Source organism: Symphodus melops (assembly GCF_947650265.1).
Source record: "Symphodus melops genome assembly, chromosome: 9".
Taxonomy (NCBI): domain Eukaryota; kingdom Metazoa; phylum Chordata; class Actinopteri; order Labriformes; family Labridae; genus Symphodus; species Symphodus melops.
Window position 1 is genome coordinate 9662229 of NC_136699.1, and position 27521 is coordinate 9689749.

General features: G+C 40.8%; 3 protein-coding genes across 3 annotated transcripts in view; 1 reads left to right on the forward strand and 2 right to left on the reverse strand.

The window, feature by feature from the left end:
* The window catches only part of bcorl1 (BCL6 corepressor-like 1), a 31442-nt gene extending 21708 nt beyond the window's left edge, over window positions 1-9734 (reverse strand). Inside the window, exon 1 of the mRNA XM_079352573.1 lies at window positions 9484-9734. The gene's annotated coding sequence lies outside the window, so the exon portion shown is untranslated. The remainder of the gene's footprint in view (window positions 1-9483) is intronic.
* A 90-nt stretch (window positions 9735-9824) lies between these two features.
* Window positions 9825-20059, forward strand: cstf2 (cleavage stimulation factor, 3' pre-RNA, subunit 2). The gene is made up of 13 exons (XM_079352579.1): window positions 9825-9982; window positions 10179-10257; window positions 10497-10666; window positions 10755-10891; window positions 12562-12681; window positions 12812-12934; window positions 13429-13564; window positions 17165-17264; window positions 18071-18270; window positions 18481-18605; window positions 18983-19066; window positions 19493-19652; window positions 19770-20059. Exons 1-12 carry the CDS (start codon window positions 9886-9888, stop codon window positions 19616-19618), a joined length of 1497 nt encoding a protein of 498 aa, XP_079208705.1. The 5' UTR covers window positions 9825-9885; the 3' UTR covers window positions 19619-19652; window positions 19770-20059.
* Window positions 20060-20798: 739 nt separating this feature from the next.
* On the reverse strand, window positions 20799-27486 carry nox1 (NADPH oxidase 1). Its single transcript, XM_079352578.1, has 13 exons — window positions 27170-27486; window positions 26572-26667; window positions 26366-26476; window positions 25769-25853; window positions 24372-24517; window positions 23935-24128; window positions 23719-23845; window positions 23528-23620; window positions 23202-23443; window positions 22353-22515; window positions 21987-22133; window positions 21762-21886; window positions 20799-21615 (listed from the first exon to the last, which is right to left on the reverse strand). Exons 1-13 carry the CDS (start codon window positions 27212-27214, stop codon window positions 21489-21491), a joined length of 1701 nt encoding a protein of 566 aa, XP_079208704.1. The 5' UTR covers window positions 27215-27486; the 3' UTR covers window positions 20799-21488.
* Between the last annotated feature and the right edge of the window lie 35 nt (window positions 27487-27521).

Consider the following 27521-nt stretch of genomic DNA (forward strand, 5'->3'; position numbering starts at 1 on the left):
AAGGCTATAGGCCTATAGGGTCAACTTTATTAAGAGTGATACAAGTGTTAGCATGTTGGACAACTTTGTGTTCAGGAATAAAAGAAATACCTGCATGATGTTTTCTATAGAACCAGATAAATCATTTCTGTTAACATCTCTTGAAATTACTCATTCCAGGGAAATGGACACAGGGCCACATCAGCTAAAGCATGAGTGAAGATGTGCCAAAGATGTAACACAAACATGTTTTTTATCCATGTAATGCACCTGTATGAGTGTTCTCAGTGTATACACATGAGTATAACTAATCATGATACCTTTCTCTGATTTGCACCTTAAGTCGGCCAGTTTGGCTGTTGCCTTGTCTGTTTTTGGTGTAGTCAGATGTGATCATATTTGGATGAGGGTATATCCAGGGGTGGTTGGTTAATTTGACGTTATCAAATCTATATTAAAAAACTGTCTATACAACAATGACTGTGCCTAATTCATGAAGAAACATGTTTGAGGAACAAAGAAAGTTCTATGTTCATTACAACACACTGGTGCGGGAGAGCAAAGAGTGTGAATCAAACAAACCCGTCACTATACACATCAGCCTCTTCTCTGCAGAGGACGAACATGTGCTGGCTGCCAAATAAATCAATAAATTAACAGATGACAAGCACACTGAACTAACTAAACAGCCTGGTATAAGCAAAGACACTGATACCTGCTTTTAGTGCTAGCCACAAAATGAAACACTATTATACTGTTTTACTCTCCAAAACAATGTGGGAGCAGACTTCTTAGATGGTCTATAAGTGCAAACAGAGAGGGAGAACTATTATTTAATTTTCAAATAAAAGCCTTCAAAGGAACAAACATGGCAGTTTAGTGACTAAGTTAGCTATCGCTGGCCCCTAACTAATATAATTTAATACCAATAACTTGTAAGCCTTAATGTACAGTTGTCATGAAACATCTGTCTTTGTACTGCAGGCTAATGTTGAGCATTTTAACATGGGGCCCAATGAGGGTTGACTCCCTTTCGGAGAAAGCCTCAAGTGGCCATGAGAGGAACTGTTTTGTTTGAGATCTGTTTGTTGTTTAACAGCCCTTTTTTTAGGGGTTTATTTTCAACCTAAGCAACAGGTGACACTGATGCTTTATTCAGAGGCCATTTAACCATTGTAGAAGAAAAAACAGCAAAGAGGGCTGCGTGAGCTAACCCTTTAAAAAGGGATGCTGAAAACAGCTGTACAAAATATGAGAGAGAAATAACAGTCATATTGTTTCATCAATTTGAACACATCTGATTTTTGTCCTCTGCCAACATTTGTTTTAACCTTCAATGGATGTATGATTCATCAAAGGCAGGGTTGCTATTTTTTCCAGACACACTTTAGTATTTTGGTTGAAATTGTATTTAGGTCCTGGCAGAAATGAATAATTCATGTGCTCTGAAACAAAGAACGAAGAAAATCTGTCATGTGTAGCAGTTGTTGGCATGTAAAGACTTGGAATAATGTCTACCACGAGGTACCAGTTTGATGAACCAATCACGTCTCCCTGCTCGTTCACTGTGCAAACAGTACGTCTACATGACAACGTCGAGTCTACACAATGCAAGCGTTGAGCTGAGGCCCGCTTTTGGAGACACAGTGCTTGTACATGTAAGGGAGCGGCGTGGCTTTTGAGAGGGCAAAGAGGAGGTTGGTGTACCGAGCACTGAGGGAATGCTACTTTCAAAATCATGCTAGTTTTTGAAAATGACCAACCCTGCCTTTAACTACATGCACATGACGTTGAGCTTTGTTTAAAAAAAAAAAAATTAAAATTAAAAAAAATGACAGTACCCCATTTAATCTATCCCCATCTAGCTTAATGCTAAACTTTGGGTCTTTCCACTCAAGTGATACATTGGAATAGAAAAACAATTATCAATCCATTATCTCTGTTTCTAACGCCTGTGCTGTCACTATGCAGCTGCAGGTGATCAAAAAGTTCCCCACCTGGTCAGGTCATTATACTTTCACATGACATACAACCAATGACAATAACCCACATTTTTTTGATAGTCATCAAATTCACCTAACAAGCAAGTCCTTTGATTACAGGAGGAAGACGGACTCCCCAGAGAGAACCGACACATGCACTGGATGAACATGCAAACCCTACAAACAGAAAAGCTTCATACTAGCCCGAAGATTTGAACCTGGGACTTTTATATTGTAACAGTGCTAACCACAACACCACCACCACGCCAATCTCTGCAGAAAAACAGTGGGCTGAGCACCTACTGAGGGTCCCCGTTTAAAAGTTTGACCATCAAATAGAAGTGCTACGTTTGTTTTCCATCCTGAACAAGCTTTGCGTCAGTTGTGTAGTTGTTACACTATTTTGTGATGTGTCATACAGTGTTTTGCATAATATTCATGGAGAGGGGTGTAAGTGTGGATTTTCTGTGCAGGAAACTTTAAACTCGGGTTAGGCAGCCTCTCTTCATTTCCTGTGTGAAGTAAATTCTGAAGGTCAGGTGAAAAATACAAAACGTTGCTGCAGATAGAAAATTAACAAAGTCAGAGGGATGAAGTTTTCATTGATGGGGTCTTCTATGTTGCCGAGGGAAGAACTCAGAATGAGTCGATGTTTAAAACATCATTTAACACTTCAACTTTATGAACACTTGTACTTTACATAACAGTGCTTTGTTATTCTACTTATGAGCTGTAGATGATGTTAAACAACTCAGAAACACCTGGTCTTGGTCTCTTGGCAACATGAGGCAAACAGTGTATGGATAGCTAAAGCATAAATATAGGATATGCAAAGACATGGGAGAACAAACAAGTCTAAAAAAAATTGTTGAATACATTTGGTCAAATCAAGTTTTTGTGGTTGAATACTTTTGTTTTTCACGCTCAAATCTCTTACAGAGACACCACAGCTAGATGCTTGAGGTCAGGACATCCTGGTAACTTGTTAGAGACTTAAGTCAGTGAACAAATCAGGGCTGCTGTTAGTGAGTTCAAGGCCCATTTAAAGACTCAAGACTTAACCAGTGGCTTGTGAGAATATATTAATAGAAAGCAAGCAATGAGACCAATTTGAGTAAATATCACAGTGGGTCTCTTTAAGGGTCATCTGCTCTGGCATGGTCTCACTCCCTGTGCTTTTAGAGACAATACAGGAGCAGTGTGCCTGACATGGCCTCGAAAGATTCTGACACATATACTGTCAGAGAGTGAACAGCTAACTACAGGCAGCAGCCACAGCTGCAGATCAGTATTTAGGACACCTATCCACGCCATTACACTCAATGAAGTGGTGTTGAAGCCACGGCCCGCTGAGGTGAGAGCACAAATGGATTCTGCCGCTTGCATATTGCGACTGTTTAGGAAAAAGATCACAGTCGCTGAACCTTCTATATGGTCACTTAACTAGCGCACAAATAGATTCACAAACAGGTATCAGTTTACTTCTGTATGCGGTAAAGGGTTGTGAAGTTTGCAGATTTTCAGATCTCTTTTTCTGACATTTCAGCCCACTCCAATTAGATGATGCAAATTTAATTTATGGAAACGGACCACGCACATTACTCCCAGAGACAATTCTCCTCAACACCTCTGGATAATCTATAAACTTCAATCTGAGCGACTATAATAGGACATACTGCACTTCCTCGAGAAACAGCCCCAAAGAAACATGTTGACAGTGAGGTCCGGATTATCTGGAGTAACTGGGACACTGCAGCAGAGGTTTTCAATTTTGACTTTCAAACTTTTGAGAACGACAAAGAAACTCTTCTCACGCTCATTCCATTCAAGAGCCGTCAGAAGTGTCAGAAAGAGGGATATTTGAATACATCAACATCTAAAGGAAATCCCCAGCATGGTCAGAAAACACTTCATCAATTGATAACATGTGTTAAAGTGCTAGCCAGGTGTGTAAAAGGACAGGTTTGAGTAGTGCTGTTGCTGCCACTAGGGATGGCATGCTGTCTATGTGGTTAAGCAAACCAGCAATAAAAAAAAACTAATCTGATCTCTTAAAGGGATACCTCACCTATTTACATTAGGCTTTGTATTATTAGAAACCTGATAATATTATGAATGGTCATGCCTTCCTGCTTCATTTTCCCCCATATAGTAAAGCTCAGTTTTTCTTGTCTGAAAAGGAGCCTTCGATGACCCAGAATGACGTTCGTTTGCGTCATCGGAGGCTCCTGTGGTTAGAGGGGGGGAAACTACATCGCAAGTTCCTCATGTTTTTGACCGTCTGAAGGTACAGACTTATTACAGGTCATTGTGTGGGACCTCATCCACTGATTTTGGAGGTCCTGTGTTTGAATTGGATATTTTCTTCATGAGCCGCAATATAGTGACGAGCAGTTCAGGTTGATGGTGGAACGGGAGGCGGCAGCTAAAGTCAAGTCTTGTCCCTTGGTTGCTGCAGGCAAGAGACTTGACTGTCAGCTCAGTGAGTCGATGAGAATCGAAAAAGACCAAGTACTTTGAGAATTTCTAAAATGCCACTTCCCTCAGGAAGAAATCTCTGAATCAGTCGAGAAAATGGCCATATGTATTGTAGACAGACTGTAAACAGAGCAACACCGTAGCTTCAGTGGGAGTGGCCTATACGGTGGTGTGCATTCTGGGAGTTGTTGTCTTTCATTCAAGAGACAAACAGAAAATGTCTGCCTTTTCTCGGGAAAGAAGGCATCTTAACAACTTCAAAATGTATTTCACATTTCTACTATGTATATGACTCAATTTCAATACAGATTCATTTTTAAATAAGCAAAGTATCCCTTTAACTATCAGCCCACTCTATATAGCAAAGAGAACTCCCATGATTCCCCACCAACCCGGGCATCATCTTTTTGTGATTGTTTTGATTGAGAGCCCCTGGCAGCTGCATTTACATACTGTGTTTAAGACCCGCCTCCTCCCCTGCTCTTTGCTTCTTTTTAAGTTCATCGTTTGAGTGAGCATTTCCAATATTAATGAGTCCACTTCACCAATGAGTACGTTAATTTACAGTCTTTGGATTTCGTACACCTGTAATCACCAAAGATTTACATTAAAATGGACAATGACTTGTGTTTACAACAAAGAAATAAAATTGGACCTGATCATGAAAACAAATCCATTTAACACATTTCAACTGATTGACAGACAAGAAATTTAGAGAAATATTTACCACTAAAATAATCAATTTGGTGGTCAGTATTTTAAAAAAAAAGTGTTGTTAGGCAACTATTTAAAAATGTCAAATTGGGATTTAGCAAAATGTGAAGGTAATTTCTACTCTTTTCTGTCATTCTCAAATGATCAAGTGAGGATTTATGGCCCACAAATGTAATACTACCAAACAGCTACTGAATGTTTTCTAATTCATCTTAAGTTAAAAAAAATACTCGGAGCCAGGTGCTTGTATCTGTCTCAATGTTTAATTTGATCATGCCCACATACTGAATGAATCTGTGTAGTAATTGTGGCGTGTTGTGTTGGAAACAGGATCAGTGAGGAAACTAGCTCTGGCTGCCTCTCAAGGTGTGCTATTGTACCCCACATGATAAACAGATGCAGCTGTCATCCCCACATTTTTCCAACGCACGCCTTACTGCCCTTCCCTCACTGGCACCTATAAGGAAGCTGTAGCGCTCTAGTCAAAGCGGCTAAAAATGGAAAGACAGTGCTGAGGAAGGAGAGGAAAGTCTTTGTTGCTGATGACAAACCCCAGACCAGCTATATTTGGACAATTTGACATTTAAGTAGAGACACTAAGAGTAAAATCTGAATGTTTCTTAACCATTACTAATGCTCAGTAGTGTAATGCAGAGTTTACACAGAGTATGGAGCATACCAACTTATATTCCTCCTTAGGGTATACCCACTTCTAAATCTTCTCTGGTTCATACCATTAATTGATTGACCATATAGGAGGCTGCAATTCCCTCTGCAATGATCCTCTCTCCTCTATTTGGCTAGCAGGCGCTAACTAACTAAACATGCAAGAGGAGTCTTATGTCATTGTTAGTAACCGAGGTTGTTTATCCTCCACTGGACGGGACACTTAAAAAAAACACTGAGGGAAAATTGAGAGTATGTCCACTTCTTCAGGAGTCACTACACCACTGTTGATGCTCAACAAACACAACAACTTTAGTGAAAGAGGAATATGATGTGATGCACGAACAACAGCATCAAACACTTGCAGATACTATAGACATTATTTTACAGATTTAAGATTTCAGTTAACTGATTTAACATTGACCTTACCTGACCAATAAAGAGCGAAAGTAATGTCCTTTATGGTGCAGTTATTCTGCTTGACCACAGATGACACACAATGAGTGATATGCAGTTGAATAATATTAAACTAAAACTAAACCCCATGATGATTCCTGTATACAGGCCTTATTTTTGTCAAGCACTATATGCTGTGATGGGATTTGATTTTTTTTACATTATACAGTAGGCTATATTACATTACCATGGAAATAGTTGGACTAATCATCTATATAGAAAATATGTGCAGTCTTAAAATCATGTTAATGTAAAATGAAAGATATTGCTCTTTTCTCAGTTTGACGTGATATTAAGAAGAAGCCTATTCTTTATATTTGGGGTTCGGACACATGTTTAAAGACACTAAAAAGTGATCTGAGTTCTGTCTGATTTCTAATTAGAGAATATTCAAAGTTTAGAGGTGACTCAAGATGACAACTTAAAATAAAGCGAACCTTGCTCTTTCCTAACCCTGTCTGTTTCTGCAGGCTGCAGGCTGCAGGCTGCAGGCTGAGGACAGACACGGGCAGATGTGGTAGCCTCGAACGGTTCAGGGCTGGCAGCTCACTCGCTGGATGTTTGAAGGATGTTAGCTTCCGCTCACAGCGATCGACCTCAACGACTCGCAAACGGAGAGAAAACACCGGGCAGCTGAGGCAGGTTCCGTCCAAGAGACAGTTTACTGAGGAGACTCGGTCTATGTTTCCGTACAACGCAGACCAGCCACAAGGAGGAGACCTCAGTGTTACAGGACGGATGTACCGAGGAAAGTGGACTGTCGATGATTTTACACGACATGACATATCACAAAAAGATTTTCATGACAGGATTTAAAATCACACTGTTTTCGTCAGTCGTCATCTGGTTCCATAGTGTAGCGGTTATCACGTCTGCTTTACACGCAGAAGGTCCTGGGTTCGAGCCCCAGTGGAACCAGTTACTTTTTCCATTAAATAAAAATAAATCTTAGCCATAGTAAAGAGACCTTCAGGTATCATCAGCTACAACAGGACAAATGACAAAAATGCGAAAGATAAATATTTCAACTTCCTGTTTCTGATGGTATGGTGTCTTCCGAGGTAATATCATTTTAAAGGATGTGATTTTTAAGACATCGGAAATATAATGATTAAACTCTCTAATATCATTTTACAAAATATTATGACCCTATTTAGTTCTCAAAACAATAAACTACAGCATGTCTATTTGCCTACCGATCCAAGAACAATAGACGCTGTAAATTCAACCGTAATGTATTTATCCATGAATGACCAACTATTTGAGAGATCATTTAATTACATGTTTTTCTATAATTAAAAGATGACAATTTATTTACATGTTTTCTCATAACTATTTTTATTACAAAATTACCCATGATTACTCTGATTCTGATGTTCGGCAAACCCATTTACAGCCCCATTAAACATGACATAGTACAGTACAGTACAGTACAGTACAATGATCATAACCACTATGATTGACTTAAAAATATGGTTTGTTTTCCAGCTCTGACTATGTTTGAAGATACAATACTCTTTGTGAAAGATTAGACTGCAATAAACTGGACACTTACCCATAATGATTATGGGGCCATGTGTCAGATTGTAAAATAAATGCCTTCCCATAGCTTTTAGGCTACTCCTATGCTGAAACCCTGCTTGCTTGAAATTAATAGACATTGATTTGATCAACAGAACCTGAATCAGTCAACATGTCTGATAATCAGTTCAGCGCCATCTATAATAGGAGTCTCACAGTCATAGACACAAATATCAATCAAAGATACAAAAACAAATCAGGACAAGACAGCAACGATAAAAGGTGCCTGGGAATAAAAAGGTTTGGAGATGACATTTAAACACTTTGAGTAATATTTCAGCCTCTAAAGCATCCTCAGGTTTGTAGTTCTCCTGTGTGATGATTTACAGCTTTTCTATATAGGATTTAATGCTGAATATCTTTTGTTTTTTGGACTTTGTGCCCAATATAACAACATTGAAGATCTTCTCACTGACCTGAGAACCTGACCTCAGTGTGTTAAAAGACCTTCTTTTAAAGACCCTATTTTTGTGTAAACTATTGGCAGAAAAAAACATTAATTTGTAAAAAAAAAAAAAAAAAAAGACAAACCTATGGGGCGGAACAATTCTTCACAAATGTATCAATATGGCAATAAAAGCATCCACAATATCCACGAGCCAAAAGTCTAAATTTATAGCAAAATAATGCTATAATCACACGATGGAGACTAGGGTATAATCATCATGCTTTCTTTTTACAACATTTTATCAGATGAAGCTCAAGAGCTAATGGCCACAATTTAAAAGTGCCGATTATTGGTGAAGGAATTTCTTTTTTGGATCAAGACATGTTGCAAACACATTGTTTTAACATTAAAAAACAGATCTAATCTGAGTTCTTATATGCACGTACTAATATCGGCTTTTTTGTTGCACTACAGTGTTATCACAATATCGACCAATGTTTCATATTTTTGAACCTCTGCATTGCTGCATTACTACAGGTCAAGTTAATCATGTGCCATGGTGCACAACTTCACATCTCATCTCATCTCAACAGAAGAAACAAATCTATCATTCATATAACCCAAATAATTCTGACATTGTGATTTTGTTGGCAGAACCCTCACTTTCAAACTACTGTCTCTGACAAGCTCAGAGTCTGATGAATAGTGTCCCATAGTCACACAAAAACAACCAACTAGCCCATCGCCTCTGAAGAAACAACTCGACCAGACTTTCAAAGAGATGTTACCCAGAGAAAAGCCTAATAGATACTTATACTACTGTTTTTATAAATGCATTTTTATTTAAATTATCTAGACTCAGCCAACCAATGCTGTCATACTAAACTAGAAAAAAACAAAAAGTCATTTGAAGCAGAAACAATCCTGCCCTTAAAAATCACCAGGTGTGTCCAGGTGCAGCTGAGACATCATATATATTTATGTTCTGCTTACAGCATGCACTAACAATAAAGCCAAACTTATAAAATACATGCCAATGAATGGATAATCAATTCTTAAATCAAATGGGATATTAATGACCTCTTAATATTAGTCTGGGGCTACAAACACGTTTGTTGTACAGTCCTCCTGAATGATGATTACAGCCCTGCATCATGAAGAAACAGTAACATGTTTAGTGTTGTATTAATAAGCGGTAAGAGTAGGTCGCGTCCGAACACTACATTAAAAGTTACTCACCAAGACTTCTGCTGTGGAAACACGGAGTCTTTGGCAACATCTTAAACACGTTTATTAACATATCTGACCTAACAATTACTAGGTTTGAGCATTTCTAAAAAAAAAAGAGAGAGAGAAAAGAAAGTAAACTAGTTAATAGTTTACAGTGGGAAACAGCGCCATCTATTTCCTATCACATTTTAATGATTACTTCGAGCTTCACTTATATTAATCGAAACTCGCGTTTATTAAATACCTATGTAACTATTAATTATAACAGTATACATGTTATTAAAAATAAAATATAAACTTTCAGTTTAGAGGAGATATCAGTGTTAGTATTTGAATGGTGCCCTTTTTCTCGCGCACACGCGTCTCGTCTCTTTGTAGTTTCCTGGTGTTACATTAATTTGTGTCCCCAAAATGGCGAACGTAGCTGCTGCCGCGGCTGCAGCCGCCGCCGCCGCTGCTGCTGCGAACAGAGACCCGGCCGTGGATCGCTCTTTACGGTCGGTGTTTGGTAAGTTCCCCGCCGTCGTTTGCTCGGTTACCGGTGTTTTATGATCTGTGTTATTTACGCCGTTTTAGTTGATTGCCAAGCTAAAAGCTAATGTTGCCGTTAGCTTGGCAACGAGGAGGCAAACTTCATGAGAGAAAACATCACTGAAGGAGCTCGTTTTTTTGTCTTTAACATTTATGATTACTTTTTTTTAAAGTGGGAAATATTCCTTACGAAGCCACGGAAGAACAGCTGAAAGACATCTTTTCGGAAGTCGGGCTTGTTGTCAGTTTCAGGTGAGTCAAAGACTTCCATTCATTTGTTAACCATCTTTATGAAAGACACTGTAGTAATGTGTTGTCCCTTTCTTATCTTCTCTCTCCTATCTCACAGAAATACACGCCTGTAAATGTAGCTGTTCTGTTGTCTAGTTCATTTTAAATCTGGAAGTTTTAAAACACATTTTTCCCTTTTATTGTAAACTCCTCTGAACATGCACTCAGATCTGATCACATGTGCCCCTCATGTTTTTCAGGTTAGTGTATGATAGAGAGACGGGGAAGCCTAAAGGATATGGCTTCTGTGAATATCAAGACCAGGAGACCGCCCTGAGTGCCATGAGGAACCTGAACGGGAGAGAGTTCAGTGGTCGGGCTCTCCGAGTTGACAACGCAGCCAGCGAGAAAAACAAGGAAGAGCTTAAAAGTAAGGATTTGTTGCCTCTTGATGTCGATGTCCAACAGAACGTTAATCAGATGTGATTGAAAGGTCTCTGATGTTCTGTCTCTCACAGGTTTGGGAACTGGCGCTCCTATAATTGAGTCTCCTTATGGAGACACCATCCAGCCACAGGAAGCCCCAGAGTCCATCAGCAGAGCTGTGGCCAGTCTGCCCCCTGAGCAGATGTTTGAACTGATGAAACAGATGAAGGTAGGATAGATTCAAGCTTCAGGTGTCATCGAACCAGCAGCTGTTTAAGCCCTCATTGATTTCAGACGGAAACAGAGTTATCCTAAAACTTTTCTGACGATCTCCTTCACCGTTCCTTACTGTTTAAGAGAGGCTGAAACCAAGGTGTCCAACCTGCTGTTAATCAGTGCCTCCAAAGTTCTCCGCTCTCATTTTTAAAACATCTGTAGAATCTGTATCAAAAGAATTAAAAGGACAATAACAGAAAAAATATCTGGCGCCAAAAAAAGAAAAAATCAGCACTATAAAACCGTGCGCATGTATAAAATGCGGATCCACGTGGAAATGTGCGCATGTGGATCAGCATCATCGTTCGTCCTCCACACAGCCTGGTCAGGGCCAAACACCCTGTGGATAGAAATGCCTTCAAAGGAGACGCTGGAACAGCTAGCGACGCTCACGCTTACAAATGAAACTGCTGCTGTGAACGGGGATGAGGACATGTTGACAACTTACTGTGTGAACAGTGTCAGTATTGAGCCTGGCTTCACTTCACCATCTCACACTCTGTAGTTTTAATGTCTCCTGCCTCCAAAACGTGCGTATGCAATGGTCGGAGTCGGCGTACACGTTTTTCACATCAAGTTTGGCGTTTTTAGCGTATGTAACTCCTGCTCTTAAAAAAAAAAAAAAAGAAAAAAAAAAGAAGCTAAATCAGACATGCTGCTCGCTTGTCTACAATCAAGTGTAATGAATCAGTCCCTGTGTCATGTGCATGACGATGAGTTTATACCCAGGTCTTGCAAACGGTAAATGGACTCGAGCCTGTGTAATGCTGTTCTAGTCTTGTGACTATTCACAGTGCTTTTACACTGCAGGTCCCACGTACACATCTCACACCCGGTCACTCACTGAAGCCAGAGGTCGTCAGAAGTGACGGGTCCCGTTCATAAGAAGCAGCCTGAGCAAAAAATTTCGCTGTTTGGTGTCTTGCTCAATGACACATCAGACACGTGGTTGCCGGAGCTGGGGGGAGACGAGCGATTCTACCACTGAGCCACAGCTGCCCTCTTGTGTTACAGTAGAGTCCCTGAAGAAAAAAAAAAAAGAAACAGAGTAGTCTGATTCTGAGTGAATGGAGTATTTCAACATTTTGACAAGAGATTTAAATCTAACATTTGAAATACATTTTAGATTAAAGCTAAACAAAGAGCACTCTTAAGTCATTATATTCAACACATTTGTTTTTGTCCCAGAGGTCCTGATCTCGCACTTTATGTTGAACTCTTCTTTCACCTTTTTAAAAACTCCTTCCACGTTTCTCTTGGAGCTGAGCCTCTGCAGCAGGCCTCTCCCTGTCCTGCTGAAGAAGCCTCAGCTCTGCACATCTGCTCGTTTGCTTCATTAGGCTCACACTGCAGATGTTTCCTCCCGACTGGAGGAGCGCGTTTGTCGCACCAAAGCGGGTTTCAATACGACGGCTCCATATGATGCTGCAGATATCCTCGCTTGCCTTTCATTCGAGTCTTTTGTGCAGATGGTTCGTAATGTTTCTGAATCACAAGCGGGGAGTCAAAACTGCAGCGTTGGCTGCACTGTCAGGAAGTAAAAGATGTAAATTATGTTAACAGTTTTGTCCTTTGATTGTAAATTTACATACATTTTTTCTCTCGCTCTCTCTCTCTCTCCAGCTGTGTGTGCAGAACAGTCCCCAGGAGGCGAGGAACATGCTGCTGCAGAACCCTCAGCTGGCCTACGCTCTGCTGCAAGCCCAAGTGGTCATGAGGATCGTGGACCCCGAGATAGCCTTGGTAAAAGAAGAGCAGCGGAAGCTAACATCATGTGTTTATTTATTCACTTGGAGATTCTAAAAAACCTGTTTGCACCATTAACCAGCACGTACATTTTGAGTGATGCTCGCCTGTGCCCTCCTCCATTCAGAAAATGCTCCACCGTCAAACGACAGTTCAGCCTCTGATTCCTGCCGGGCAGGGCGGAGGAGCGCCGCCCGCCAATCCACCTGTTGCGCCGCCCAGCGTGCCAGTGTCTCAGCCTCCGCCTGGGGTAGGTGGAACAGTCTTTAAAGCAGAACGCTGTCTCTCTGTGCAGTGAAGGAGCCCTGAAAGAAGACGCTGTGTCGCCGGTCCATTCGTAGATACTGATGCAAACAATATCTGCAATGCTGCTCTTGGAACCTGGCTGAAAGGGTTAATCATGCAGACTGCAATAAATAAACCCATCAGCTCTCAATCCTCTCAATGTTTCTAAAAATGACATAGTGGGTAAAATGATGAAGAATGCATCTGAATGTAACGTACTGGTGTAAGATGGATAGATGAGAGAAATTCAAGGCATCCAGTAGCAGAAGACAAAACATGCAGGACACAAGACATTAGTCACAATAAACAAACGCTGTCCCCCCTCCCTTCCGTATATAATAAACCCGAAACAGGATTTCGAAGGCTCATCTTGTCAGCCAAAGACGAGCCCTAAAAACGTGCTCTCCAAACTCGTATTCCCTGTAGATTAACATCCGAATCCATCTTTCCTTTCGTTAGCCTGGAATGCACGTCAATGGAGCCCCTCAAATGATGCAACCCCCGAGCATGGGTGTCGTCCCAGGACCAATGCCTGGACCAATGCCTGGACCAGGACCCGGACCAGTACAAGGACCAGGACCAGTGGGACCTCCAGGTAATGATCATCCAGCATGCATGCTTAAAAGTCAACAATTTCTCAATTATTAGACCTCCTAAATATCACAAATCGTGTTTTCTCATCATATTAAGAGGAGCGCGATTCCCTCATAGTTGACACCCTATTGGCCTTCTTTTGAATTAGGAGTAAAGAAAAGCTTGTTTTTGTTTTTTTGTCAAATTGAGCCCCTATTATAATCGTATTTAAAAGCAGTGAAACATGCCGTCTATAGGCTTCCTTAATAAACTGATGCATGTAAAATAATGAGTTTTTGTTGTTTAAAGGCCTTTGCCTATGTTCATCTGTGAGCTTGGGCACGTGTCATGGCTCACGTGAACCACTAGGTGTCACCACAGCCTTGTAATCGGAGGAGGCGCCGTATGAGCGGCTCTTTGTAATCGACTCCTCTGCCTCTATGTTTGTTATTTCTGTCTGTGTGCCTTCATCATGCCGTAGTATTTACTGATGTTGGCTCTCTAAAAGTTCCCTCTTCACCCCTCTCTGTGTCTGTGTCTGTGTCTGTGTGTGTGTGTGTGTGTGTGTGTGTGTCTGTGTGTGTGTGTGTGCATGTCACTGGCGAGCTTCAAACTGCTGTTAAAGTGCTGCTTTGCTCTCTTGAGTCTTGTGTCTCCTTGTTCTCTTCACTTTAATGCTGGCTCAGGAAACCTGCAGCATTCTCCCACAGGAGCGTCTGGGCAAGCTGCTATCGAGCGGCCTCAAGGTATCACTGTCCCCCTTCAGTTCTCCAGTCAGGTCATAGAACTGCTCCGGAGAGGTCACAGTCCAAGTATTTACCAGTTATACCTGTGGGCTTTTAGCACACTACACTTTGATCAACTGCATGTCAGCTGTCGAAGAAAACCTTTACACAGTCAGCTGTTCTTGTTGTTAGTTCTTAGGTTTTTTCGTATGATTAAAAAATACTATCGTTTAAAAAAAAAAAAAAGGGTGTGATTGGTCATGAGGGTGGTGATGAACCTGCATGTGAACAGATTTTTTTTTATTTATTGGGACAGCCGCCAGGAGTCAACGTGTTGTCATTGTGTATCTCAGGACACTTTACCAGAAGAGCAGGTCTGAAAGGAACTCTTCATGATGTTATTTACAGAGTGTTGACATGAATAAAACATTTGGAAACATTTTGCAACAGTGGCAATAAAAAAAATTAATAAATAAATAATATATATATATATATATATATATATATATATATATACATTTTTTTTTTTTTTTAAATATAATAATAAAATGAAACGGGCAGAAGCCTTGAGAAGAACCCGACTGAGCAACACTGAGTGTCACACTGAGTGTCTTTAGAAGCTATAACTTTTAAATGTCTGAAATGCACATTTTAGTCAATGCCAGGTGAGAAAAATACAAATTCAGCGGATGCCAGATTAGAAACAATGCAGGCTTCTTTGCTGCTGCGGTTGGTCTGCATTGTGAAGCCCGACGGCTGCCAATGGAAATTGTTGGCGTGACACGTTTCACATGTAGACGGTGGGAGAGGCTCACCTGGCTGTCTCCCCCGAGGCGAGTTGATCTTCTCATGTCAGCCAGCGCTGTGTGACCTACATAGTTAAAGTGCAAGAGTCACTGAGCCAGTCGATGGAAATCAGACAACTCTTTCTGACTCTTCATGTTTTGGTGCACCGCACACGAGTGAAAATGAATGCACAAACGTTCCTTCAGTAGACTACCAACATCCTCCATGTAGACGGGTGCATTAGTTTAGGGGTTGTGCTGTCAATAGGAACTTTTGGGTGTTCTGTCCATGCACTTCTTGCCTCCTCCTGGTCATGTGATTATCTGCAATAATCACATTGCACATGTCTGATTTTTTTTTTCTTTTTCTGAATGAACAAAAAAGCTTCATTAATGTAAACAAATAATGTTCCCCCGCACAAAATTCACCATGGTCTTCAGTTTGTCAGCATATTCAAATGAGATGCATTATTTGGACATTAGAAAATGCACGTTTTTACTATTCACGCCTGGCAGCTTTTCTGAGAACTCACTCCTGCTCTGCATCATGTGAATCACTATTTTCTTTCTGCATGCAGCCTTTCGCTTAAAAAAAAAAAAAAAAAAAAAGGGGTCAGACGTCGATGTCGTCAGTCGAGCTCAGAGGCGACTTTTCTCTCTGTTTGCTTAGAGAAGACTTTGTTCAGACTGCAGCTTAATCTGAGACCTTCAGCACTGACTGTGCTCCGTTCTGACAAGTGATCCAGTATACGTGTCCAGGCCTTACCAACCCTTCCTCATGGGTTGCCTTGGCAACAATGTAGTCATTTGGTATGTATCATGAAGGGACTGTCAAACGTTAGAGCAGAGCAAACGGAGAGCTTTCATGGCTCCCACAAAAGCATATGACTGTTACAGTTTACCGTTCTGCTACAATGCATGTCTGGACACCTTTCGTTGTTTAAGGATAAACTCAAGGATGGACTATATTGAGATTTGCTAACGACAAACAATGTTGTTGATCCAAAAGTCACTTTTGAGTTTTAGAAAAGTAAAGCCTTGGATCGATTTTTGTCTTGTCAAACTCCTGTTCGAATTGTACTTCAAACATCTTCCAGACGTAGCAGATTTTAGCAGAAGCACGAGCAGCGTGTAACCTTTTTAGAAAATAATCAATCCTGCTTTTGCTTTGGGGTTTTTTTTTCTTCTCCTGCCCTCGTTCATGTTCATTCGCCAACGTTGGCGTGTATTCCCCAAATGTCTTTCACCCCGTCACGTTTTCTAGATGCTCCTAACCAAATGCGAAATCCACAGCCTCACACTGTTAGTCAGATTTCTACCTCGCCTGCCGCCGGAAGCTGGAATTATTTGAGTATCAAAAAAAACCCAACCAACCAACCAAACCCTGAGGACGGTGAGAAATGCGTGGACGATGAGTCACCTGTATTTAAGTGATACGCAGGAACTTTATTGCTGGGCGTCTTTTGACTTTCTCAGAAATGACCCACCTTGAATATGAAAGCTGTCCAGGGGTTCTGAAGTTTATTATATGATGACTATTTAGACTATCACGGAAGTTATGAGGAAGTGATTGTGATTATTGGAAAACTGCCCACTTACCCCAGATTAGTTTGGCGTCTCTTGCTCTTTACGGTATTTAGACGCTGGCTGACCTCGTGAAGCTCTGACACTCCCATCATACTTGACTCTCTCTCTCTCTCTCTCTCTCTGCATGCCTCCCATCCTCATGTTCTGATGGTCAAATGACACTAGAGTTAGAAGATACAAGTAGGAACATACTGTGAACTCTGGCCCTCCTTGTCTGTGGTGTTGAGTGTGTTGTTGTTTTTTGTGTGTTTTGAACCCTTTACACTTCCTCTAAATGTTGCTCTGCGCCTCATCACACTCTCACCATTGTTTGCTTTATCAACCTCAATCAGCTCCGTTTCCTCGTGTGTCTTCATTGAGCAACCACACAGCGTGTTACAATCAATGTGAATGCTTGGTTGCCCTTACCTGGAATTCAACCTATTCACTGTGTATTTGTGATGGAGTAGTCATGGAACATTTCCTCCCTTTTTTTAAAGAGTAGGCGAAATTTACTTATTGGTCTTTATTTTGTCCTCCTTCCAGGACCTGGAGGTATCCCCCCCAGAGGTCTGTTGGGTGATGGTCCTAATGATCCCAGAGGAGGGTCTCTTCTGTCGGTCACTGGAGAGGTCATGGACCCCGGGTAAGATGTTCGCAGAGGTCACATCACCGTAATGAGACGTCGTTGCTACAGCTGCTCGTTCGCTCGCTCCATTGTGCGTCTCGTAAAAGCTCCAAAATAAAATCCGCCCAACATTTTTTTTTTTTTTTTTTGATGGTTGGGAATGTTAAGTGTGTCAAAGCAGCATCCATAGGACATAGAGAATAGAGGTGGGTGAGTGAAAAGAGCTGTTGTGTAAATAGATGAGCTGAATTAGTGCAAAGTCTTGAAGGTTTGGAAAAAGCATTGTGCTGTATGGTTTATGAGGGCAGAAGATTGTCTTATTGTTAAAAGACTTTGAAAAAATGTTTCAACACAATCACTCGTGCAAATCCAACATGTGTTTTTTTTTTTTTTTTTTGTTATACTCTAAAATAAATGATTGACACAGGGATAACTAAGCGAGATTGGCTGCAAACTTTAAATTGCTCATAAAGTCCTTAAAGTTCACCCTGGTCCCTGCATGGTGGACAATGTGTCAGTCACCCTAACATACAAAGAGGCTGCTCTGAATGCACAACATCATATTGCTGTTGAAGAACAATAGTAGACCTTGAGATAGTGTGAGGACCTGATCATCAAAGACCTTAACTTCAAATAATAATGTTCAGGACAAAACTGTAGTTTTTATTTCACTGATGGAATTTTTATGTTGGCACATTGTTGTCTGCAGAGAGTTTTATTTATTTAAATTCATGGGTAGCTACACTAGTTTAAACTCTGGGTACCTTTTCAAAATGTTGACCTTTTCTCTGTGTTGTGTGTGTGTGTGTGTTTTGTGTGTAAAGCCGGCCTTATATGGGAGCTCCTCCACCTCACCAAGCCCCACCGGTACACATGGCCCAGATGGCCGGGGGACCCCCTCCAGATATGAGAGGACCTCAGATGGACATAAGAGGCCCCCCCATGGGTGAGCCTCGAAACATGATGGGTGACCCCAGAGGGCCCCCTATGATGGAGCCGAGGGGACCCCCCATGGAGACCAGAGGTAACCGCTGTGGTAACGCTTCCTGATTTGAAAACCTGGTCTTGACGCTTACAGAGCTGCACATTTCTGTTTGTAACAAACTCAGTTCAGTTTGAGCTGGCGGATAAACCAAACGTCACTGAAGCAAGTGTCATCAAATGTTTTGACACAACAGTTGTTCTGCTGAGATGGAAATCTGTGATTAAACCTTTTTTTTTTCCTTTTCTGCAGGACGGGACCCAAGAGCAATGGACGCTCGCGGTCCAGTGACAGGGCAGAGGGTTCCCATGGCGACTGGAATGCCAGGCCCTGTTCCTCATAACATGGGCCCCAACGCCCCTCCTCCCGCAAGACCGGTAACTGCTGCATCCAACATGTCTGACTGAAATTATATCATTGAGTTTATGTCGAAGCAACTCACAATTAATGCTACCTCTCAATAATCCTGAAGATGTTCATCTTTTCATCAAATAAGATAGACTTTTTTTTTTTTTAGTGCAACAATTAGACAAGAAGAATAGAGAGAAGGTGGACACGTGCTTCTTCTTACTCATCTACTTTAGATGTGTATATATATATTTTAAGAGATCATTCAAATTGGAGTCTGGCCTACTTTTAATCATCACTTAAAGCATATAACTCATTAAATTAAGATTTCAAATACCCACGAGGACACACCACATCATCGTTACCCTGCTGATAGACAGAAACTAACAGTGATCTGGTTCTGCAGGGTCCTGGGATATCAGGTGTTCCTCCATCTGGAGGAGGTTTCAGTCCGGGGCAGAGCCAGGTCTCTACACAGGACCAGGAGAAGGTGGGTTTCTCTTCTTCTTCTAAAACTCTTTATTTAACAAACTGTACCGAGAGTCACTTTAAATGACTCTCTTTATGTAGAGGAGTATTTGCGTCTGCTGCTCGGGGAAAATACAAACTCGTGACGACGCATGAAAACGGGCTTTGAGACACAATACAGCAGTTCAGTGCAGCTGTCAACCTTCAGGGTGTTAAAAGCAAAATCATTCTGTCACTGATTGCAGTCATTACATGTACATGCTGCATGTATCACCTGAAGCAGAAAAGGCTTTTACGACTGCAGCAGACATCTATTGACTTAAACGATAACCGGAAATGTTCTGACGCATTTTTAAGATCATGACATGGATTAGTTTCCCTGTTACTAAATAATACCAGAGATATCCATCTGTAAGTTCATAGTTGTTTTTTTTTGTTGTCTTTCTAGGCGGCACTGATTATGCAGGTCCTGCAGCTGACCCCAGAACAGATCGCCATGTTGCCCCCAGAGCAACGACAGAGCATCCTTATCCTCAAAGAGCAGATTCAGAAGACTGCAGGAGGAGGACCTTGATGGTCTGACTGTGGAAAAAGAGAGAGCGTGTCGGGTATGGTGACATTTTTTTGGAATTTGATTCCATGTCAGACCAATTTTTGAATGCAGAAATCGTCATGGAGAATTCTGTAATGTCTGTACTGAACTTTCTTCTTTTACACATTTTCAGGAAGGACTGCTCCATTCTGTCACCTTCAGCTTGAAGCAGTCTCACTAGTTTGCATTCATGTATAGTTTTTAAATAATCTGTTGTCAATTTCCTGTATGAGAGAGTAAAGTTTGTGGGTTCATTTAGCGAAGCTGTTGAGCAGATGATGAACGCACCACAGTTCACAAGTCGATTGTCAAAAGGCCTCTTTCTATTCCTCTGAAGTCATTTGATTGGTTTTTCTTTCTTCACCTTTGGCTCCAGAAAGTGTCTTGATATTGCTTTGTCAATAAAAACAAACGAAAACAAAACCATAGTAGTGATTTTTTTAATTCAAAGTGTGGTTAAAATTATTTACAAGAGCTTAAAAAGAATTAAAAAAAAGAAAATGGTACCAGAAGAAAAACACCCAGAAGTCCTTTCACTTCTTGAGATTAACCTCGGCCTACGTGACCTTCTGCTTTACTTCATCACTTTTTGTACTGGTGAGGAAATCAAGGTGATGTCAGATAAATCACAGGTGGTTTCCAAGAAGCTTTTTTTTTTTTTACACAACTGAAGCTTCAGCAAAAAAACTGACCACGTTAACACTTCGAACATTTTGGAGATAAGAGTTCAATGTAAAACTAAATGACACATTGAAGAAAACAGTGATTTACAGTACATTGCATTTTATCTTTTGTCTGAAACATTTACTTAAAGGTGAAATATTCCAGAAGACATCAGCAGAACTGATGGCTTAAATAAAGCCAAAAATAAAAGGGTTCCATCCTATAGATGATTAGCTGTCTTGTCTGATTTATAGAACAAGAAACTTTACATTTGTACTCTAGAAAACATTACATTTAGAGACGGGATGCTGGTGGCCTGTAGGTTAGTTTGCACGCCATATTTACAGAGGCTGTTGTCCTCGAAGCGGATGGCCCGGCTGCAAATTCAGCTTGTTGCTCCTTTCCCGCATTCTCTCAGTCTCTGCGTCTCTCTCTCTGAATTCCAGCTATCCAATGTCCAATCTTTAAAATAAAGGCATAAAACCCCCAAATACATCTAAATGTTTTAATAAAGACAAAAGGCAATAGTCCTTGGTGGTCTGCTGTAACAAAGTATACATTTAGGACTTTAAGACAAGTCAATCCAATTACCATTCTGAATTCATTTCATTTGTTGGATGTATTTTTAGTGGTACAATGTTGAGGCATCCTTTCTTTACAGCATATATACAAAGAACGAAAGGATGGTGGGATAATTTGTCACGTTCAATCAACAACTAATGTATTGTAGAGAAACTTCAGGAGGAGCTGATCTCGATGTAACAGTATTAAAAAGTTTGTTCAAGTCACAGGAACTAAAAAGACTACAGCAGACATACAGATTAAAATGAACAATACAGTTCGTATTCGTATAGCAAGGTGACTTATTCAGCTTGTAAACCATGAGTCATTATGAATTATCAGCTCATGCTTATTTCTGGTTTCGTCATGGTTGAAAAATCTGAATGAAAGAAAAGTCCCTGAGCAGTGCTAAAAGAACAACATACCATGCCTTTTTTTTTTTCTTTTGAACAAGTGCAGTACAGCTGAGTGTTTCCAAACACACCCAGCCCGAGTCAAAGGTTGTCAGGCTGCTTTGTCTTTCTGCTAAAACAATCCATGAAGGAAATAACCCAATAAGGGCAGTCCTTCCACTCGCAAAAAGAAAGAAAGAAAATGAGAACAATGCTGCTTTGCTGGTGAATTTGTCTCAGAAGTTTTCCTTGTTAAAGTAAAATTTAGTCTTCCGAGGATCCACATCCGAGTATTTAGCACATTTCTTTTCCAGGACTTTAGCCAGTGCTGCAGGGCCACATAAGAAAGTGCCAACCACAGACCTGCAAAAAAGAGAATGAAATACATTTTATTCTTTTTACGATCACAAATTTCCAAAACCAAATTCCAGGACAGCTCACGAAAGAGTCGTTGAGATTTTCTTGCCTGGACCCAAACGAGGTGAAACTACTGCAGGACTTTTACTTACGTGGGGTTCTCTTTACGGACTTGCTCAAACTCCTTGTCCCAGGCGGGTCTGCCGTATTGTGTTTTCTGTTTGAGCCCAGTGACCACATCTGTGTTCTCGTCAGAGTGAACCCACGCATGATGAGCCTGCGACAGAATAGGGGGAGGGAAAGCACAGCTGACTTTTAGATGAAACAAGCTCACTCCGTTTTTCTGAACTTTGAGCGATGATTCAAGTCTCTCCTACATGGCTTTGATCCCAGCCGGTCAGAAAGAGTTTGTAGGTGAGGAAATCCACCATTCCTCTCTCCTCCATCTCTCTCTCCAGCACCTGAAGGAGGTCAGCAAACCATTCAAAGGCTTGTGTTTCCCGGCAGAGCCAATAGAAGTAGATCTGAAACCAGGAAGCAGATGCGGGAGACTTAAACAATGATCCTTTCATGAAAGAGTTGCAGATGACTCTTCCTCTAACATGGGCGTGTTGTGAAATCACACATTGTTCTTTACTTTAAACACAATACAAGGTCCTTTATTAGCATAGTCACTTGGATTTACAGGTTTAGAAATGTAAGAAACCTGCTGATTGTGAAACTGTGGGCATTTGGATCGTTACCTTTCTGGTGCGTAGTTTCGGGTTGGAGATTTTGAACTTATACCAGATAGACTTGAGGATGGAGGCAAAGGGAGTGACTCCGATCCCAGCACCGACCAGCATGCTGACCTCATAGTCGAATACATCCTCACTGGCTGTGCCAAAGGGTCCGTCGACTCCCATTCTGCAGAAAAACAATATAATTAGGGCAAATAAGTTACAGCCGACAAACAAAACATGAACAAGTTCTCAAAGCTACTTCTGCAGTCTCTGAATTTTTAATTATTGTAATTACACAATTTGCAATTTCAGATTAGCTTTAAAGTGAGTGAGTACCACTACTGTACCCGTTTCACTGACACACTGATTTAGAAAGTTGAACGATAAGTATTTTTTACATTTTCTGAAATGTTTCTGATGAACCCAGTTCATTTTTTTTTTTAAATATACAAATTATATATATTTTTTTAAAAACAGCCTTCAGCATAATTAAAGCTCCTTTGGTGTCCCTGTGGACAAAGCAGGACAATGTATGCATTTGCTGTTCTTGTCCTTCAGTAGTGTTTCCAAACAGAAAAAATAGAAATCCTTCTTAATTCGAATTGTTTACGTGTAACTCACAATAAGTGTTTCTACCTCCTCTGACACCTACCCCGCTCCAGGGGTGACAGGCATATGAAATAACACAGAAATGATCAACCCTCTCTCTGAAGCTCTAGTGGGCTTTTGTAAGTCAGAAAGAAGCATTAGTATGGACTTTGGTCTGTTTCATTTCCAGATAAAAAAAAAAAAAAATCCTCACAGGAGCTTTAAAATATTTATGTGATCAAAAATCTGAATATAAAAAAACCCAAACAAACAAACACTCACTTTGGTCCCTGTGCTCCCTCTGGCAGTTGCTGCATGATGTCGATGAGTTTGTCGGTCCAGTCTCCGGCCGAGCGGATGTGGACGCTGAAGAAGTCCTCCTCGGGGGCGGAAGTCATGGTGAACGGGTGCCACTCTAGCTGGGAGATGGCCGGGCAGTTGAGGAAGACATACTGACCCACCTCCATCGTGAATCCGTTCTTCACCAGCTGCAGCTCCAGCACCTTTGACGGCCTCATCACGATCTAAGAGCAAATCCAGCAGATGAAAGGCGAGTTAAAACAACCTACCGAGCAAGTCATACAGGAAACGTGAATCACGAAACGTACCTTTCTGTAAGTGACATTCTGCATGTAGCGAATGAAACGCAGCAGACGTTCACAAATGTACAGAATCATCGGGCCGATCACCCACATCCAGGTCTGGAACAGCCATAATATACAGACAATTAAGTACACGTTTATTGATACTAGAAGCTGTAGTGAGGTAGTAGTTTAAATAAATGTTGCTGTGTATAAACCTGTGGAAATCCTCCTGCAAACTGCGGGATGGGACACTCAGGAATCCGGCCCCAATCGTCAATACGGTCCTTACAGAGGGTGAAGTTGTGTGGAGGATCTGTTGTCTGTTGACTCCTCACAATGCGTCTGTACATGACAAATACAAGTTAAACCTGTTGGCAACTAATTCAACGACAAATGTTCCAGGTTCCAGGCAAAAAGCGGATTCCTCATACCCTGCTCCGTGGAAGACGAGACCAGCGAAGAAGATGATGAAGAGGTGGTGGGTGTACCAGAAGACCTCGAAATAGCTGCGTCTGATGAACTCCATGGAGGAGGTGATGATGAGGATGAGGGCCACGGTGATGATGACGCCTGTGAGGCCAGCGATGGTGGTGAAAACAAGGTAGGTCGGAGACTGTTGGGCTTCCTGTGACACGGGAAGAAGGAGCAGACGCGAGCTTCTGTTTACAAAATCAGTTCGTTCATGAAGAAAAAACAAAATTATTATCTCGCAACATTTGTCTGACGACAAATTTACTCAACTCATACATGTGATCCTCGCACTTACATTAAGTTACACAAACAGCACAACAACACCCCACATTTTGTTCTCCAGATTTCATTGTGATACTTTGACCGAATTAATTGAAAAAAAAAAAAAAAGACTTACCACATTTAAGGTGCGGATGGGGTTCAGGTAGGTGGTAGTGTCTGTGTCATTCAGGTCAGACAGAGCCGTGCTGAGTTTGTCGTATTCTCCTCGTCTGCTGTTGTTGTACCACTCCACGTTCAACAAGTGGGCGATTAAATGAACGGCTGTCAGAACACACAGAGGTCACAGGTTAACACATTTTTATTCATAATAACTACAGGAGTATGCAAACTGTTCGGGGGGGAAAAAAGCTGCTGATTTCTTTTTAAATATTTTCACGATGCGTCTGTTTCCTTTCAGGGTAAGGAGGAAGTATTACGTTTTGTTTTCCCCAATTTGTGCCCTTATCAGTTCCACTAAACCATCAGAAAAGGAGTAGATAGATAGATAGATAGATAGATACTTTATTGATCCCGAGGGAAATTCGAGTAATGACTGTCAACATTTAACAACTTATCCAAAAACACTGATAAGCTTCAAGTCACACAAATGCGCACACACACACACACACACACACACACACACACACAAAACACACCTCCAGGTGTGAAAGTAATTAATTACAAATACTCTAATTACTGTAATTACTTTTTTGAAGTCTGTACTTTAACTTCTTTATAGTACTCATTACCTCATGAAATCTACTTAGTTACTTTTAAAATGAAAATGGATTACTGAATGCAAATTGACTTCAAGTTGATTTCTGTAATATTCACAGGGACTTGCTGGCAGAGATGGATAAATGTCTTTATTAGTTAAAGTCACCTGAGAAAAAGAATAGTTGTGTTTTTATGAACTATAGAACAAGCTCTTCTTATCCACAGAGGGAGAATGTCTACTTTTTTTGCACCACCATGTTTTTGCAGTAGCCCAGAACAGCCAAAGCAAACACTGGCTGGAGATAAAGCCTTTTGCAGTTTGGGAAAGTTTCACAGGCACTGTACTGTAGGTTCTCCTCCAAGCTTGGAATGATGCAGAGACATTAACTCTGTGAAATGGTCGAAGCTTGGTGTTAGTCAAACAAACTACCAGGTTATGTTTAGCATAAAACCTTGAAATTGTTTGAGAAGCATGCTTTCTGCTTTTACTTAAGTATTTTCTTACACCACTACTTCAACTTGTAACTGAGTAAAAGTTTCGTATTGTAACAGTTTTTGAGTAATGATTTTCAGAACTCCTCACCTCTGGCTCAGACATTAAACTCCGACCTCAATTCACATGATGAGAGCAAAGATTGCCTTATATTGTCTCTGCCAGGTATTATATTGTCTTTATTAGTTAGTACTGGAAACGTCATTCTTCTAGGGAAGCCTACTTAAGTTCTTTGGCATGTCAACATTGCTTGCAGGTGAACAAAAACCAGCACAAAACAATAGCTGTGAGTGAAAGAGAGAAATGCATGCGAGTGAGTTTACCCGTCATCAGAGCAATCATGTACGCCACCAACTTGTGGAAACTCAGATTTTTGTCCAGTTGTTTCCTCATTGTTCTGCCGCAACACTGAAAAGATAACAAACGACAGAAAGGAAGAGAGGAAGTGTGACACATGGACAAAGAAGATCTTTTCAAGGCTATGAAGGCGAGTTACCAAACATGAGTCTGTTTCAAGAGGAGGGGGCCACATCCTATAAACATAACTATATTACTCACCTTTAATGCTGGTTGTTTAATTTTAGGGTTATTTTTGGAAGTTAATGGTCTAACAGCAGGCCTGTAGCCATATAGGACGCCTGCTCAACTAATTGCGCGAAACAGACCCCTTATTGCAGCAGTATTAAAGCAGACAAATAGATTAGGAGCCAATAATATCAAAAACAAATGCTGAAGAATAACACAAACTAGTAAAAAAAAAAGCATTTTCTTGTGAGGGTGTCACAGATGAGTTACCTGCACATACAGCAGTCAAACTGGTTTATATTATGTGCATGCACATTCTCCAACGTTAAAAAGGATAATACGCATGTATGTAGTGCACCTCGCCCTGTTTGCACACTGGAGCATCATCGTCTTACCACGAACGAGCCGCGCAGCAGAGACAGCAGGTTTCTGCACACAGGCAGCAGGATCAGCATGCAGTTAAAGTTGAGGACAGCAGCGGGAGCTCTGGCCCAGGGCAAGGCAGCCTGAAACATTGATTTTTTTAAATATTCACATAAGTTTAAATTACATCGACGTTTCCAAAAAAAAACCTTGAGCTGACTTTCACGCTCTTTCTTACCCCTAAAAGATGACGCGTGTAAAAAAACTCATCCCTCAAATCGTAAAAGAGGTAAAACCAGACGAAGAGGAAGATGTTGATACCCATCCAGACCACCTGCAAACACAACAAGGAACATTTCCCCGTCACTGTAACTTTCATCATAAGAAGTTTCATGTATCTTTAAAAAAGCCACAGATCCGCTGAAAGTCTGAGTTCTCTCATTTACATGTTGAAGATTCACTTGTTTACATCTTTTTTTTCCCCCAGCACATTATATTGGTATTTATTGTAGTTATACTACACTCTTTAGCCTGATATCATATACTTGTCTTGTTTATATCGGACCATCTCTTGTTTTATAATGGCTTCTAATCATTTTTAATGTTCTCATGTCTTTGTTTTAAACTTTGTTATGGTATTCTTGATGTCTCGTGTGAGTTAATTGTAAATGCCTTGTTTCCAAAAGTGTGCTACATGACTGATATACTTGCGTTTGTAACGCACGTGTACGCATTTAGGATTCGGTTTCACGCACAGAATCTTTACTTAAAAATGTACCCTAACAGTTATTAATTCCTACATCAGATGCGAACTTTTATAAACGTCAAAAACTCACCAATATGAAGGCAGTAAGTCCATTGTTGATAATCCAGTTAGCCATGTTGATCACTGAAACTACCTGCAGCAACTTTCGGGCATCTTCAAGTTTGCGACACCTTTAAGCCTCTCGTCAGGCTCCTCCCTCCTCTACAGGTGACTCGAGACACAAGGAAACTAAACTTATGAAATTGCGCCATTGATGAATTTTATAGGAGAGGTTTCCCTCTTGGAGTTGAATGACTACATTCCATGCTTAGTGGAAAAACATGTAGGCCTATGGACGAACAGGAATGAGGAAGTTGTACCATGCAGGAAATCGTAGGCAATTATTGGAAGCACATTTATTTATTAGGTCTAAAAAGAAGGAG

Bases quoted from the DNA above. Each gene is read 5' to 3' on its own strand.
- cstf2 (XM_079352579.1), top strand. From the start codon at position 9,886: ATGGCGAACGTAGCTGCTGCCGCGGCTGCAGCCGCCGCCGCCGCTGCT. The intron at 9,983-10,178 runs GTAAGTTCCCCG...TTTTTTTTAAAG, and splicing joins CTCTTTACGGTCGGTGTTTG to TGGGAAATATTCCTTACGAA. The intron at 13,565-17,164 runs GTAATGATCATC...TCCTCCTTCCAG, and splicing joins AGGACCAGTGGGACCTCCAG to GACCTGGAGGTATCCCCCCC.
- nox1 (XM_079352578.1), bottom strand. From the start codon at position 27,214: ATGGCTAACTGGATTATCAACAATGGACTTACTGCCTTCATATTG. The intron at 24,518-25,768 runs GTAAACTCACTC...GTGTTCTGACAG, and splicing joins CATGATTGCTCTGATGACGG to CCGTTCATTTAATCGCCCAC. The intron at 22,134-22,352 runs GTAACGATCCAA...TCCTGGTTTCAG, and splicing joins CGAAACTACGCACCAGAAAG to ATCTACTTCTATTGGCTCTG.